At 41.4% G+C, this 16,095-nt stretch overlaps 1 protein-coding gene across 7 annotated transcripts in view; it reads left to right on the forward strand.

Moving 5' to 3' along the window:
- LOC117417294 (lipoma-preferred partner homolog) overlaps positions 1–5,545 on the forward strand; it is a 117,499-nt gene extending 111,954 nt beyond the window's left edge. For 6 of the 7 annotated variants that reach the window (XM_034029334.3, XM_034029335.3, XM_034029332.3 and 3 more), the window contains 3 exons: positions 1,067–1,245; positions 2,176–2,296; positions 3,187–5,545. In XM_034029334.3, coding sequence (XP_033885225.3) covers positions 1,067–1,245; positions 2,176–2,296; positions 3,187–3,315 — 429 coding nt within the window. In that variant the 3' untranslated portion in view covers positions 3,316–5,545. Of the gene's footprint in view, positions 1–1,066; positions 1,246–2,175; positions 2,297–3,005; positions 3,160–3,186 lie in introns of those variants that run through there. The other variant, XM_059034302.1, reaches the window with a different exon arrangement.
- The last annotated feature ends 10,550 nt before the right edge of the window (positions 5,546–16,095 follow it).

A 16,095-nucleotide genomic window follows, 5' to 3' on the forward strand; every position in this document is an offset into this window, starting at 1 on the left:
TTCATTTTTCAGGAGATCAGTCATAACCTTGCCCTGCATTCTCCAGCCCTTTTGATTTTCTTTCACTGTTTTCATTATTGTTTTATGAAGTCGATTTTTGTAATACGATACAGATGAACAGTACTTCATTGCTTGACCTTAAGTAACTCCTCTCCTGTTTGTTCAAACTGACTGTCAGTTGCTTTTTCATTCACCAGAGGTCAAGATAGATTGGGGTGACCTTCCCCTTACCTCACCCCACTTCTAGTGAATGATGTTACCTGCACTGCTCTACCAGAATGTTCCATTCCCTGTTTATTTGAACATAAGATTGAGGCGTTGATGCATTGCTGGTTGCAGAAGTGGTGTAATTCCTTATTGCTGGGATGTCTGATGATTAGAGTGCAAAGGCAATGGTAGGCAAACCGAACCCTGTAGTAAAGTGAAGCAAGTAAAGCAGGGGTGGACAAAGCTGGCTCTTCCAGTCCTGGTCTTCCAGTCCTGATGTTTTCTTCCGAGTCTAAATGGTTTAATTGAATTAAAACCTCCATCCAAAACCTGAAGTAGTCCCTGATCTCATTTTATCTGGTAAGCATGGAGTGGAACCCCCCTGCTGTAAAGTATAGTTCTATAAGGCATGTCTTGATGCTGGAAGTGGAATGAATGCTGCATACAGGACACGCTAACGGCTGGTTGTGGTTGGATGAAATCTTTTCAGCATTGTTCTGTATGTGTTGTTGAAATAGCTCATTCGAGGATGTTGCACAAAGTGAATCCTGTTGTGGTGCCCCAGGATTTATCGTACCTTACCTGCTGAAACAATTCAATCGATTCAATCATAAAAGCAGCTGTGCTTCTGGAGCTGTATATCCTTGTGCTTCTGGAACTGTATATCCCAGAAATATATGCAGAGCAACATAGACTCCTCCTCCCCCCAAACTGAAAACAAAAACATATGTAGAGCAACATAGACACCCCCACCCCCCTAAACTGAGAACAGAAACATATGCAGAGCACCACAGGTCTCACCGCCCCCTTGCCTTTTCGTCTTGCCGACCTGAGCGAGCGTTTTGTGTGTTGCCCGCAGAACACTCTGGAGCAGTGCAACGTCTGCAAGACGCCCATCATGGAGCGCATTCTACGAGCCACGGGCAAGGCCTACCACCCCCACTGCTTCACCTGCGTGGAGTGCCACCGCAGTCTGGACGGCATCCCCTTCACCGTGGATGCAGGGAACCACATCCACTGCATCGAGGACTTCCACAAGTAAGAGCACGTCGGTGGCTATACAGGGATGGAAATAAGACTCCTATTGCATAGCAGTTTCACCCATTCCAGGTTTTACTAAGAGCTTGATTTAACCACAGTGTATAAGGTGTTTTATTAAAGTCATAGTAAAACCAGGAATGGATCAAACTGCTATGCAATGGGAGTCGTATTTCCATCCCTGTTATAGAACTGCCTGTCAACTTTTTTAAGGCCGTTCTTTAAAATGTTCCAAGAGGGAATTTGTATATTATTTTGCATTAGTACACGTCGCGTCTTCATTCAAGTAGATGTGGTAGGATTCCTGCAGGGTCTGCATGCAGTCACTGATCATTGCATTTTCCACACCTGAAATATCATTACTGTTTGCACTCTGCAATTGCAGCTCTTGGTGTGTCGTAAATTAGAAAGCCCAGCTGAACAATTACCAATTCACTATATTTAGATTCTGTTTCCTGTTACTTCTGCTGTGGGGACTGTGGGAGGAGAGGGCCTACGCGTGCTCTGCCTGCACCTTCGGATAGTGTCTGATCTCTTTCATCTGCACCTAGTTAATAACAGAAAGGGGGTTTGCAAAAGTTCACAAACAGCTTTTGAAAAACAAATACTCAACAATGTTAGCTTTTTTTATTTTCGCAGCATGCTGTCTCCAGCATTTAGACCAATTGGAGTTCCCATCAGACAAGCACTTAAGCTAAAACATCTTGTATTCCGGAAAAAACTGCTGGGCCAGTAACATGGATAATAGAACTGGTTTTGCTGTGCTTAATTGCCTTGACTGTTTTTTTTAGGTGTACTATGTCTGCACACTGATTAGGCTTCAATGCACATGCCATAGCTGACCCTAACCCCCTGCACTTTGACACTGCTGTGCTCTGTACCTGACTGTCCTCTCTTGCAAAGACTGACCAGGCTTTTGATCCCCTGCAGGAAGTTTGCTCCGCGCTGCTCTGTGTGTAAGGAGCCTATCATGCCGGCCACTGGTCAGGAGGAGACTGTCCGCATCGTGGCGCTGGACCGTGACTTCCATGTGCAGTGTTACCGCTGTGAGGTCAGTACACATTCCACAGGGCTTTTCTTTTTTGATTAATTTGGTTGCCCATGCAATTGCAGGGATGGACATAAGACTCCTATTGCATTGCAGTTTCACCCATTCCAGGTTTTACTGCAAGTTTAATTAGCCCCAGTGTATAGGTGCAGTAACAAGCTCAAGTGTGTCTTATTAAACTCGTAGTGAAACCAGGAATGGATCAAATTGCTGTGCAATGGGAGTCTTATTTCCATCCCTGAATCGGATAGCACAGACATTGACAGTATGAGCTTTCTTACACTGACCCATGCAATTGACTCAGTTTAATAAGAACTTTATAGGCACCAATGCCTACCTGCTGGGTCAGACACCACCTGTTTAGCCCACTTTGAGCCACAATACTCTACAGTATCAAGTCAGTTGGTGCATGTAAATTTAACACAAAAACTAAAATGTATGCACTTTACTTTGACTGTTAAAAATCAACCCAAGTTTGTGGATTTACTGAAGTATAAAACCATTATGCGTCCAACAAAGTAGTGTTTGATCTGATAAGCAACATCTTTGTATCTTTGTATCACGTTGTGTCTTTGCATAATGTACTGCATGTGCGATAAGAAACATAGCTCCACTACAGATATGATCAAGCAATCAAAACATCTAACTGTTCCACCCTTCTAACAGTTCACTTTAATCAACCCAATCTAACCCTGTTTCTCTTTGCCATCAGAATTCAGCATGATGGCCTAGAGCAGCTGAAAGCTCATTTGCATTTTATCAGGCTCATAAGAAAATGGAAACTGAACAAGCAAAGCTTGTTACCTTGTAGAGGTGCGACAGGGATGGGATTCAGGTCACGATGAGTCTGTGGCTGGGAGTGATTTCTAACGCGTTCTCATCCCACACTGCAGGACTGTGGATCTCTGCTTTCAGAGGGGGACAATCAAGGCTGCTATCCGCTGGACGGACACATCCTCTGCAAAACCTGCAACACCGAGCGCATTCAAACACTGACCGCGAAGGCCAGCACAGACCTCTGAGGGACCACACCTTACCGATAGAAAGAAAGAAGGATCAAACTCACACAAAAACACACAGTATAAACAACACAGATATGTATACACGCAATCACATATTTTATTGTAACTCACATTCATGTAAAATGTCAGCCCTTTCCGGTCCAGGTTTTAAATAAAAAAAGAGACTTTTGTAGGGTGTGTTTCTGACATCAGACATGGTCAAGCAGCGAGTCTGGATTGCAATTCAAAAGCACCTGCTGTATACTAACCTTCCATGCAATTGGGTCATGAATTTGGAGGGACTCAAACTGCAGGACAAAAGAAAATAAGAGCTTTTTTGTTCAAAGTCCTAAGTTTCTGAGACAAATGAGTTTTAAAGTTGCTGAGGAGTTAACTTCTCTCTTTCATTTGCACAGGTAATGGTGCTTATGCTTGTGAGTGCTTAGCACAAATCGCTTTCTCATAGCTGGGTTTGAACCAACACCTTTCTATACTGAAGCCCAGAGCTCAAACCAACTGGCGTTTTGCATGCCACGTTCCATTCGCTGATTCCTTCAAACAGCTTGTCAGAGAAATTAAATGACAGAACTGTAGTTCCTGCTGTCTGGGTTGCGTGTTTGCGTGTCCAGTGACACAGCTGCATGCTTGCTGTACATGCTCTTCAGTGTCAGAAGCACACCAGTTCCATGCTGTGACTCCTCGTGCCTTTCAGGTTAGTTGTGCAGAGAGCATGCACTGCACCACACAGTGTCGCAAATGGACCATGTGTGCCTTTATAATTTAAATGTATTATGACTTGGAAAGGGTTCAACAAAAAATAATATAGTAAAATCACACCACACAAACACACACATACACACACACATATATACTGTATATTAATCACTGAGAACCTGGAATTAACTACAGTGACTCGTGTTGGTCAACCAATGCAAATATGCAAAGCTCCTTCCATAGGACAATTGCACAGTACACCCTTGGCCAGCTGTGCTATTTGGTGCTTTGTGATATCAAAGACAACTCCGTTTTAAACTGGGCTAGTAAATAGCCACCGATATACAGTGTGAAAGCATGTTTACTCCAGTAATGTTAAATCATGACTGATGTTGGTCAGGACAAAGTGGAGAGCCTGACCTGCAGGTAGCCGTTGTGGGTTTTTTTTTTTTTTTTGTGGATTTTGGACCTAGTTTATTCCAAGTTCTTCTTTTTTTATTGTTAAAATTATTTAGCTATATGTGCATAGTAAACAGCAACAAGAACAATAATGTATCTATAGCCGTGTCGAAAGATATAGCTCATTTCACCAAAGATTGTACTTGAAAATGTAAAACAAAATCTCTCTCTCTCTCTCTCTCTCTCTCTCTCTCTCTCTCTCTCTCTCTCTCTCTCTCTCTCTCTCTATATATATATATATATATATATATATATATATATATATATATAGAATCGATATGCATTTACAATCATTTGCATTGACACTTTATTTAAGAGCTATGCATGTTACTTCGCTATAACTGTAATGTTTATACCGCACGGGTGAAAGCACAATAAGCAAAAAACAAAGGGTTGTGTTTTAACAGGTGCAGCTGTTAACATTATCCAGATCCTTTTACATCCTTGAGGAAATCCTCCATTAAAGGCAACAGAGAAAATCAAGCTATTGAATGCAAATCACAGATACATGTTTATCCTCCTGTATCAAGTCTTCTGCCAGATGACATCTAAAACCGTGTTCACGTGTTTGATTGCAATCCAGAACGTGAGATCTGGGTATGTTGTCAATGGGATGGTATGGTCCAGCTGCACAGCGTTAACAGCAGCATGCTCTCGCTTATTATTGATACAAGCAAACAAACTGGTATAAACACCATATATCATGTTATATTATTATATACTATTTTCTATCTAACTTTGTTTCTATAGACTTTTTAAAAACTTTTTAAAAACTTTTTTATAGCCTTTTTTTTTTTTAAAGTCTCAATTAAGAATATTATATAAACTGTGATCTTCCTGCCAGATTATAAATTGTCCTGAACACTGTCAGAATAATAGCGAGTGATTGCTCCCCACTAAGTGTTTACAATCAAGTTGAGGAGGGAATCATTCACAATGCAATTTGCTGTAATCAGCTGGACCCTGACAATGAAAGATTGGCCTGCTGTAATGGTACTGTGTTGCAGCAAACTGTGGTAAAGTTGCTGAATCACCTGTTTGTTTTTTCTCTATTTTAGTTTTAAAGATTTTGATGGAATTTTATTGCCGTCGTTGTTGTTGTTTGTTGTTTTTTTGGAAGCCTTTGTGTTATTCAGGGGGGCAGAGCAGTGTCTTTGTCAAATCAATGACCTTGTGCCTTCTCTTTTGTACGCTTCTCTACCACCTATGCAATGGGGCCTTCCCTGGGGGTCTGTGACTCTCTCTCTACCTGCCTTGGAGACTCGCTATCTCTCTCCTGGAACCCCTGGGCCAAAAAACATTTCCATTCGGTACATGATCCTGCCTCGGGATCTTTCAAACAGAAGCACGATTGAGCGCTTCCAATAAGGAGGCTGTGCCACCCCATCACCCTCTCCTGCCTCAGCCTGTTCTCCACTTCGATTAAGTAACCCGAGGATTGCAGAGTACGTAACATCTTGAAATAGATTGAATCACAGAACAGAAATAGAAGCCTGTAGACCCTGTTCTATGTATATTTTTAGATCATTTTTGTTTTTTGTAATCAGTTAGGATCCAACCCTAGGAAAAGTCAGGGTTTAACCAAAGCAGTGAAAACAGTTTGAAGTCACTAAGTAATGGAAGTGATACAATTTCCTGCTCAGGTCATTTCAAATCTCCCAGTTCTAAAGACTAATCCTCAGCTTGCTTTTCTTTATGGACAGCAGATGTACAGGAATGCTCACTCGTGTCTGCCTAAAAATAAACACCATGCTGCCTTGGGGGCACGCTTGGATGTCTTTGTGTGAATATACATTAAGATCCCACACTCATAAAATGCTTCTATTAAAGTGGCTGTTGTTGTTTTGTTATTTTTAATTGCCCATGTCACCAAAGTTAATGTTTGGTTTGGACTGTGATGCAGACAAACCACCTGACCATTGTACTGTATTACTGGTAGTAGTGTGGAGCAGTTCCTGATAAGAAGAGTCCCTCCCTCACCATTTGAAATAATAAAAAAAGTACAACTGGGATATAAATTATAGTAGAAACTTTACTATAAACAGAACATTTGATTAATAAGGCTTTTTTTCCCCTGCACATTTGACACTGAACGTGTTTAGATACCAGGGAAAGGATACGGTATCATTCTTTTGGGTATCTGTAGCGTTACAGTTGCAAACAAACAAGAACCAACAGATTTTCATCACAATGAGAATGGGACCATTGAGAATAAGGTTGCTCACACTATTAAGAAGTAAGCAAACTGAGATTAAAAGCTTGGTTAGCGCTGCATAGACCCAGAGGCAGTCTTTCCCTCCTTTGTTTTTTTGCCCCCCATTCTCGATTGCAATAGACCTGCACCTTTACAGAGGACAGCCACATGGAAAGGATCATTTTCCAAATCTACAAAACTACAGACATCACTGCTCTCGGTTCCAAACGGAGCTGATTAGAAGAGTCTGCACTCATTAGCCTGATTGTTAAGCTTTGATGGGTGATGTCATGGTCCTAGTGGTTTGGTAGAAGGTGTATTGAGCAGTTTGGCACAGCTCGTTTTGTTTTTGATTTTCTCAGTGGTGGTTTTAAATACAACTGCAGATCCTGCGGAGTGGGGTGCATGTTATTTTAGGAGTGGAAAAGAAACCGGCTCTAAACCAGTTCTGAAGTTCATAAATCTGCTAATCTCAACTGAACATTCCCCTCAGCACCTGTGTGATTTACAGACTTCCACCCCAGGGTAATTGCTGTTGCCTGGACCTGCTCTCGCTCACTTTAGAAAGAGAGTCATTGCTTAACTTTGTTTCCATTCAAGTTAGGAATTAAATCAAACACCAGGTGAACAGGAGCGATACACAAAGCATTTCCATTTCCTTTTTAAAATCAATTCCAATTCCCTATTAATCAATTCCAATTGGAATTAAAAGGGAATGAGAATTGGAACTGATTAAAGGAGAATGGGAAAACAACTAAGTGAAAGGTTCAGCACAGCTGCTGCAGCTGTAGTAAAGGGAGGCTTATCCTAAGAATGAGAGGGATCAGCTAGGCTTTCCAAAGATATCCATCAAGCCTGAATTATTGTGAATCATAGCAGTGAAACCTGTATTGTATGGATGGCATTTCATTTGAATTGAAAGCACTCTTACTCATCTGGGTGGCATCAATTCAGTTCATTTCTGTATTGTAAATAGTTATGATCTGCTCACTTTCCAAAACAGCTCTGAGGGAAAAATGTAGAGAAGGGGCAAGTCTGGGGCCTAACTCTCTAGGTGCTGTAATTAGTCAGCTTCTGAAACAAACAAACACTGTACTCCTGCAAAGGACGCCCGGATTTCAAAGAACTCACTCACATCAGCTGGTATGAGTTCGGAGCTTGTTAGCCAGCACGAGGAATGAAAGTCCTCTTTGTTTATCCACAGGGGTAGCACAATCAGTGAGCTTCTTCCACAGCGCCCTGCCAGCGCTTCACAAAGCAGCCATCAGTTCAGTCTTCATGCCCATCCAATCTTGAGCAACTCTTTCCCGGTGCACAGTGCTGCGTATGTGTGCTGAATAGTGTGAAGGTTTAAGAGGGCTAAGATACTAAAGTAATGCCCACGTTTTCCAGTAGGGAAGACAGGTACAGAACATACTAATTGAGCATGTGTTGTATACCTGATAAAGTATCTTTCCTGCTACCAGCCACGTAGAACTGCTTGGCAGAACGAGAAGGGAGTGTCAGTAAGCCAATGTCTTGGCCAAATGCTACTGATGCAATTGGTTAACCTGACTCCTACAGTAGCATTGCCAAGCCTTACATTTTTACTTTTTGAATGGACCATAATATGCAACATTCAGGCTCGGTAGCTGCATATCTTGTTTGAAAAGTGACAGTTTTCATTATACAAATCAACGTTTGAAATGAAATGCCAGTTTAATAACAGCTAAGTAATTGTAACTACTTACATGTGTGTAAGACGGTTCGTGCTTGAGTATTGCATTTCATTAATGCTTTCGAGTTTTGTGTTTGCACCGTTATATAAATGCATGCTCACAGTAAAAGGGGTCCGTACAGTTTAGAAGCCGCACCCACACAACTCATAGTGACCGTCAGACCACAAGGACAGGTCAGCAAGGAGGATCGAGTGGCTTTTATGAGTTATTCACTGACTGGAGCCCAGCTGCCAGACAGCCACACAAGACACAAATAACAAAGCTGATATATGTATTTTGGATTTGAATCTTAATTAAATGTTGCCATGGTCTGTTTCATTCCAAAAAATACATCTAGATCAAGGACATATGAAATCTCTGGACTCTTCGAAGGCACATCAAGTATTGGGACAGCATTGCATGGTAACGCACACTGTATAAAGCACCAATCCACTCTTCGTTCTACTAAAACACCCCCAGCTTATGATCCAGGGATGTCATGCTTCATTGACTTGGTCCTCACCCATGCTGTTCCAGTTATAAAACAGGAATTTGTCAGATCAATCAGCAATATGAAGAAGCACTTGAACTTTACTAATGCAAAGCCTTTTTTTTGTACTCTTCAAGACAGACGGCATGGGACACCATCTGATGTACTGTACTGGTATTCATTGGGCCCATACTGATACCCCTGATCCAGACCTTAAACTTTGAACCCATTGTAGGATGTAACCCAAGCCTCGTTGTACTTTACTAACCTACAAATAATCTGGTAACACATTTTTTTCGTAGCCCATATAATATAGTTTCATGCTAGGGTTTGTGTGTAAACTGACTCATCTTTGTATATGCTCCAATTGTCCTTACACATTAAGACACCCCCTGTGTTGGAATAGAATACTTTTAAGTGCAATTGTTTCACACTGTAGCTAAAGTGAAGGACGTTATGCAATAGCCAGGTGTGTCACTTTCATTTTAAATCCAGAGGGGTCCCTGCAGACACTTTGTTGATGTTGCACTGTGGTCCTGGTGTTGGAACTCTATAGGCACAGCGGCGGAACATCAATGCATGCAGTGCAAGCCACACTTGATCTCCTGAAGCTGATCACTTGTGCAATATGATGTGTGCATTGTCTGAAGCCGAGGCTAAACCAGTGACAGAAGAATGAGCAAGTGGCTGCTTGCTCCACCACTGTGCCTCCATGCCAGGAGAACAAACAGCTCTTTTGGAGGGAAGGTACAAATCACAAGATGTTTCAAGAATATCTGGGGAATGCATTTAAACAAAATAAATAGGCTGTAGAGTAGCCTGGGCGTCCCATGACAATATCATGTGGAAAGGCACTGTAGCGTAGCTAACTGCTTAACTGCATGCTGTAAACAAAAAGGGAATGATTTCTATCATGGTTCAGGCTATGCTTGCATACATAAAGTAATAGACATGCACATAACCCGAAGGGTTAATCAAGGACAAGATCACATTCAGAGCCATTTCCTAAGCCGATTGCTGTACCAAATGCATTATACATTACTCATAAAAACAATTGCAATTTACTCTACTGAAGTCCAGTGCATTTATTTGAGAAAAGTAGCAGGTGTGAGCAAATGAAACACTGAAACAGTTCACTTATCAAATTATAATCCAGGATTGCAGAAGGTGAACCTTTCAACTCCCAGTATTTAAAAATGTGCAATGCCTAAATAACAAGTAGGAAGTGGATCCATGGACGTGCTAAACAGGGATAAAAGAAATGGTTTATACTCTGTACTCCACAGGTCTAATGTATGTGCATTACCTTTACAATGAAATCAACTGTCACTATCTCCTTCGTGCACCTCTGGGGCGAATGTTATCCCCATTTGTCCTGGTGATCTGTACCAGCTACAATGTGTACCTTGGCAAGCTGCTCATGTTGATTAGATCTATCAGATTAAACCATTCAGATTCTTCCCCTATGACTACATACAGTAGTGAAAATCCACTTGCTGCATGCAAATCAGAATGCCAAGTCCTGAGTTGCACAATGCCCTATCACAAAAGAGATCAGGAAAGCTTAAACACTAACTCTGCATCTCAAAAGAAATGTTCAATCAGTCAACACAGAACGCTTTCAAATGGTTTCTCCTCTTTTGAATATTGACACTTTTAATTGCCAGATCACTCTCTTTTATGTTCTTTTATCCCATTATCTGTTACAGATACCTGATAAGCCTTTTCATGCTGATAGTTTGCGTGACAGTTATTACACTTCTGTGCCCGGTGGATATGCAAACATCCGTCAATCAGCTCTCATCTGCCAGCTACAGCAAGTGTCTGTAGAGACACAGTTGATGCCTGCGAGTCATACACAAATTTAGTGGCAGAATGACATTTGTGAAAACAGGCAGAGTTTCCATTATGTTCACAAAGTAACTAAACTGATTGTGGTATGACTAGCCAAGCCAAGCCAGTTCTTTATTAACATCACTACAGTAGTGTGGCAAAGTGGTAATTAGGGCACAGGTGCAGTAATCCAATGATGCAGACAGACAACAAAGTACAGTTGAAATGTTCTCTTTTATTTATAATCCAATGGTCTGATGACCAAGCAGTAAATATATATAATGATGGTAATTGTACATGTAAGAATTGTGTTGCATTTTCATTCTGCCACAAGACTGGGATAAGTTGGTAGTTAAATGGTGTGAAATGACTATAATAAAAGCTAATGTCCATTTGCTAAGTCATTAGCTTCCATCTCTGTAGTTAATTTTCTGACAACCAGTACTAAGAGCTCGAGTCACGAATGTAGAGCTTGGTAATCTAAGAGGCTTGTTATTAGAACTAAACAATGTGAATCATGAAACATATGAAAAGTATTATCAAGTACAATATGTAATGCTGTATTCAGGTGAGGTACTGTACAGTCCTTTGCTCTCTCTGTTTGGTTTGTGGTTAGATTTACACAATACTGTGAATGGGTGACTGTTGACTTTATCTGTCGTGACCCACAGGGATGGAATAAAGTGCAAGTCGAAAGTTACCGAATGCTGCAAATCAGCAGGCATTCCTTCTAGCTAATGAATGAAGCAGCAGACTAAATTAGTAAAAGTCATCGGCTCCAATGCTTGCATCCAACATAATGTTCAAACTTTAACCTCTCTAAAGACCTTGGCTTGCTTTATCCATATATATATATATATATATATATATATATATATATATATATATATATATATATATATTATTTTTGTTTCCAGTGTGACGGGTCAGTTTGTGAAAGTAAAAGTGTATGGTAGGTTGTGTCGGTACGTGACTGACCCCTACAGTCAAGATGAGGTGATGCAGTCCAGCAGCTCTGCAAGGGAGCCCTACGATGGTTGGAGTGGTTGTTTTGGGTAGTGGAGGGTTGCTGATCAAGCCCAGCTTGGCATCAACTAACCCTAACCCTAAACCTCTCGCAGATCAAACCTGCCGGATCATAGAATCAAGTGTTCTTTTATTTTTCACGTTTCCCTTTAATTTTTCACAGAATCTGACTTTACCTGGCTTCGAGCTGCATTGAGCCAATGCCATCAATGAACTGCTTTTCTCATGGCATTCAAATCAGATGATGTAACCATGTGATCTTCAGCTCTGCCAGCCCTTCCTAATCTATTACTATACAGACAGTGAGCAGGAGGGGCTGGCACAGTCACACAGAGTCTCCAGACAAGCAGCTCAAAGCAGGTAAAAGCAGACTTTTTTAATTTAGTCGTTGCCAATTTTTTTTTTATTATTTTCTTCCACTTTAGAATGGCCAATTATTTTTTAGGCTCAGCTCACCGCTACCACCCCTGCCCTGACTCGGGAGGGCGAAGACGAACACACGCTGTCCTCCGAAGCGTGTGCCGTCAGCTGACCGCTTTTTTCACACTGCGGACTCACCATGCAGCCACCCAAGAGCTACAGCGTCGGAGGACAACGCAGCTCTCGGGCAGCTTACAGGTAAACCCGCAGGCGCCCGGCCAGACTACAGGGGTTGCTGGTGCGCAGTAAGCCGAGGACACCCTGGCCAACCTAACCCTCCCTCCCCCCGGGCAACGCTCGGCCAATTGTGTGCCGCCCCCTGGGAGCTCCCGTCCGCGGTTGGCTGTGGAACGGCCTGGACTCGAACTGGCGACGACCAGGCTATAGGGCGCATCCTGCACTCCACGCAGAGCGCCTTTACTGGATGTGCCACTCGGGAGCCCCCTCATTGCACACTAGTTTGACCATAAGTATGTTCAGATAAAAAAAAATTCTAATTATGGTCTGTTGTTGCGTAGTACCTTGACTTCTGAGAATTATCTTGACCTGTGAACTGCAAGGTGCAGCTGTTGCTTGTTTTGTTTCTAGGCTGGTGGTAACCATGACTACATTTTGCAAAACTAAGGAATCTGTGTATATAGTCCTACAGCTCTGACAATGCAGTTCAGAAGAGCCAGTTTTAGCTTTTAAAGGTAAAGCGTCTCTCTTTTTTCAAGGCTAACACAGCCTATGCCTGTAAGAGTGTGTCTTTAGTGGGCCTGACCTATGAAATAAAATCTTGCTTTATTTTAAGGGTTTTAACTACTGTTTGGTATTCATTAATCTATTTTGCCTTTTTATTTTATTTTAATTTTTTAAGAGGGTTCTTTTTCAAAACCCTTTAGAGAGTGTTTTGAAATTAGTCATGACTCATTTAAAGCATGCTCACCATCATTGCATACCGACAGTAAAACGTGTTAACCAAACATCATTCAGCTATAGTGCTGAGAAAAAGTTTGTGAACCCCAATGATAATTATGGAAATTCCATAGTTTTACCATGATAGCCTTCTTGAATCTTAAATATCCAATAGGGTTCATATTAACCAATTCCATGTCTTTTGAAACAAAATGATGTATGAATTAGACAAACAATGAGTAATTAAGATTCAGGGTATGTGAAAAAGTAAGTCGACTCCTGGTTTTATCAGCTCAATTAAGGGGATAATTAGAATCAGGTGTTTAAATAATTAGGTAGATCTTCAGGGGTGAGTTTGGGAGGCCCCACCCTATACAAAGATCAGAAACTTTGTGAGTTTGGTCTTCACCATACAGGTCTGTGGAAACACATCATGCCACGATCAAAATAAATCTATGAGGACCTCAGAAAAACAGTTATTGATGCTCATCAGTCTAGAAAGGGTTACAAAAACATTTCTAAGGATTTGGGGCTCCACAAATCCACTGTCAGACAAATGGAGAAAGTTCAAGACCACAGTCACTCTACCCAGGAGCGGTCGTCCTACCAAAATCTCTCCAAGAACAAACCGGAAAATCATCAAGGAAGTCACAAAGAACCCCAGAGTAACAGCCAAGGATCTGCAGGCCACTCTCGCCTTGGCTAATGTGAGTGTTCATGACTCAACTATCAAAAAAAGACTGAACAAGAATGGTGTTCATGGAAGGATAGCCAGGAGGAAACCACTGCTCTCTAAAAAGAACATTGCTGCCCATCTGAAGTTCGCCAAAGAGCACATAGATGATCCACAAGACTTCTGGAACAATGTTCTCTGGACAGACGAGTCAAAGGTAGAACTTTTTGGCCTCAATGAGAAACGTTATGTTTGGCGAAAACCAAACACTGCGTTCGAACAGAAGAAACTCATCCCAAAGGTCAAGCATGGTGGTGGGGGTGTGATGGTTTGGGGCTGCTTTGCTGCCTCAGGACCTGGACAGCTTGCCATCATTGACACAACCATGAATTCTGCATTGAATCAGAAGATTTTAGAGGAGAAAGCCAGGCCATCTGTCCGTGAGCTGAAGCTGAACCGAAAGTGGGTCATGCAGCAAGACAATGATCCTAAACACACAAGCAGATCTACAAAAGATCCACAAAAGGCTGCAGAAGAAGAAATTCCACGTTTTAGAATGGCCAGTCAAAGCCCGGACCTAAACCCCATTGAAATGTTGTGGCAGGACCTGAAGCGAGCTGTCCATGCAAGGAAGCCCTCAAATGTCACCGAGTTGAAGCAGTTCTGTAAGGAGGAATGGGCCAAAATTCCTCAAAACCGATGTGAGAGACTGACCAACAGTTACAGGAACCGCTTAGTTGAAGTCATTGCTGCTCAATGGGGTGCCACCAGTTACTGAATCTAAAGGTTCACATACTTTTTCACACATGAATATTGAATGTTGAATCATTTGTGCATAAATACATCTTGAAAAAATATCATGTTTTTGTGTCATTTGTTTAATCAGGATATCTTTATCTATTATTAGGACTTAGATTAAGATCTAATAACATTTTAGGTTTGAAATATGTGAAATATGTGAAAATCCTAAGGGGTTCACAAACTTTTTCTCGGCACTGTACATACAACGACATGTAACAAAAAACCCTTAATGGCACTATGCTTCAGCAGAAAGGGTAAATCATTTAGGCTTTGATACACATCAGAAGCTTCTCTGTGGTTTCCTAGCAACCAGTGTCCATTCTGTTGTTCCTAATACAGATCATTTCATTACCTCTAAAAGCTGAGCACTAATGTCTCTCTGTGAATTGAATAGCATTTTTTTTTTTTTTGTAAATCATTTGTTTGCTGGTTTCCCCAGTTCAAATCAGTGATCACAAGAGACATTACGTACATAGTATATACAGTATGTTTTGATTGAAATGAGATCTCCCTCAAATTGGAGCAGAACCCATGTTGATGGCTTTTGCCATCTTGACAAAACCTACTGTATGCCTTTTAAAATCATTAGTACTTTATAAGCATAGCCATCCATGTCACTCATCCAGCACTGGGATCAACAATCCCACAACCCCCTTGAATCATGTGACCAAGATAATAAAGCTTTCCCCAATGTGAAACCATTTATATAGTCCTAGCGGCCCCAACAACTCAACTCCCTTGTGTTGTAACCCTATCAGACCCAAACCCCTTCAATTGAGCAGGGGTCCCTAACACAATTAATGCCCCTCCTGTCATGTGACCTCTCCTGTTTGGATGTTTTTTTGACAGCTCAATTGTCTGCTTTTGCCTCTCGTTTTATTTCTGAACTGAAAGCATGAGCCCATGGTGCTTTTGACTTGCTTTCGTAAAGTTGTCAGAGGGAAAAGCCTCTTTAAGGTCATTGTGTTGAGCGACATTGCCTTCAGCTTCTACGGTATACAGCTCTAGTTTAAGTTCATGATGTAGCAATGTGAAGTGTTACTGTGGCGTAGACTGCAGCTCGCTATCGCAGGTAATGGGAGATTACAGGGATTTATTTTCAATAATCAGAATAAATAGGTGACCTATACAGTACTGTACAGCATGACTTGGCTTATTAGAGGCTGACTTTGAAGGAGGTGAGTGACCCAGCTGTCAAAAAAAGAATCATCTCTCACTGAGTTTTTAACACTAACACCCACATCTCCTATGACTTTTACTCACCACTATCTTTATTTTCAACTTATTACTCCAGTTTCATTGCGTTGTCTTTACGCTTTTTCATTTTGCCTTCATGCCTCGCCAGCATCAGACCGAAACTTCACATTCAGCTTCCTGTATATAAATATGCTCTAAACCAAAAGGCGGCACCGATAAAGACTTCTTGTTGAAATGTGTCTCAAACCATTTGAACTTGTTCCTTCTCGTACCAGCGCATAACCTGCTGTGTTGATTAATTAATCCAAAAATGAAATCAGTTCAATTCTTTGACAAACATTCCCAAGAGAAGCCTTTATCCAATTTTTCCCTGACAAAGACTTTTCGTCTTACAATGATT

Source organism: Acipenser ruthenus, chromosome 12 (genome assembly GCF_902713425.1).
Source record: "Acipenser ruthenus chromosome 12, fAciRut3.2 maternal haplotype, whole genome shotgun sequence".
In the NCBI taxonomy this organism is placed as follows: Eukaryota; Metazoa; Chordata; class Actinopteri; order Acipenseriformes; family Acipenseridae; genus Acipenser; species Acipenser ruthenus.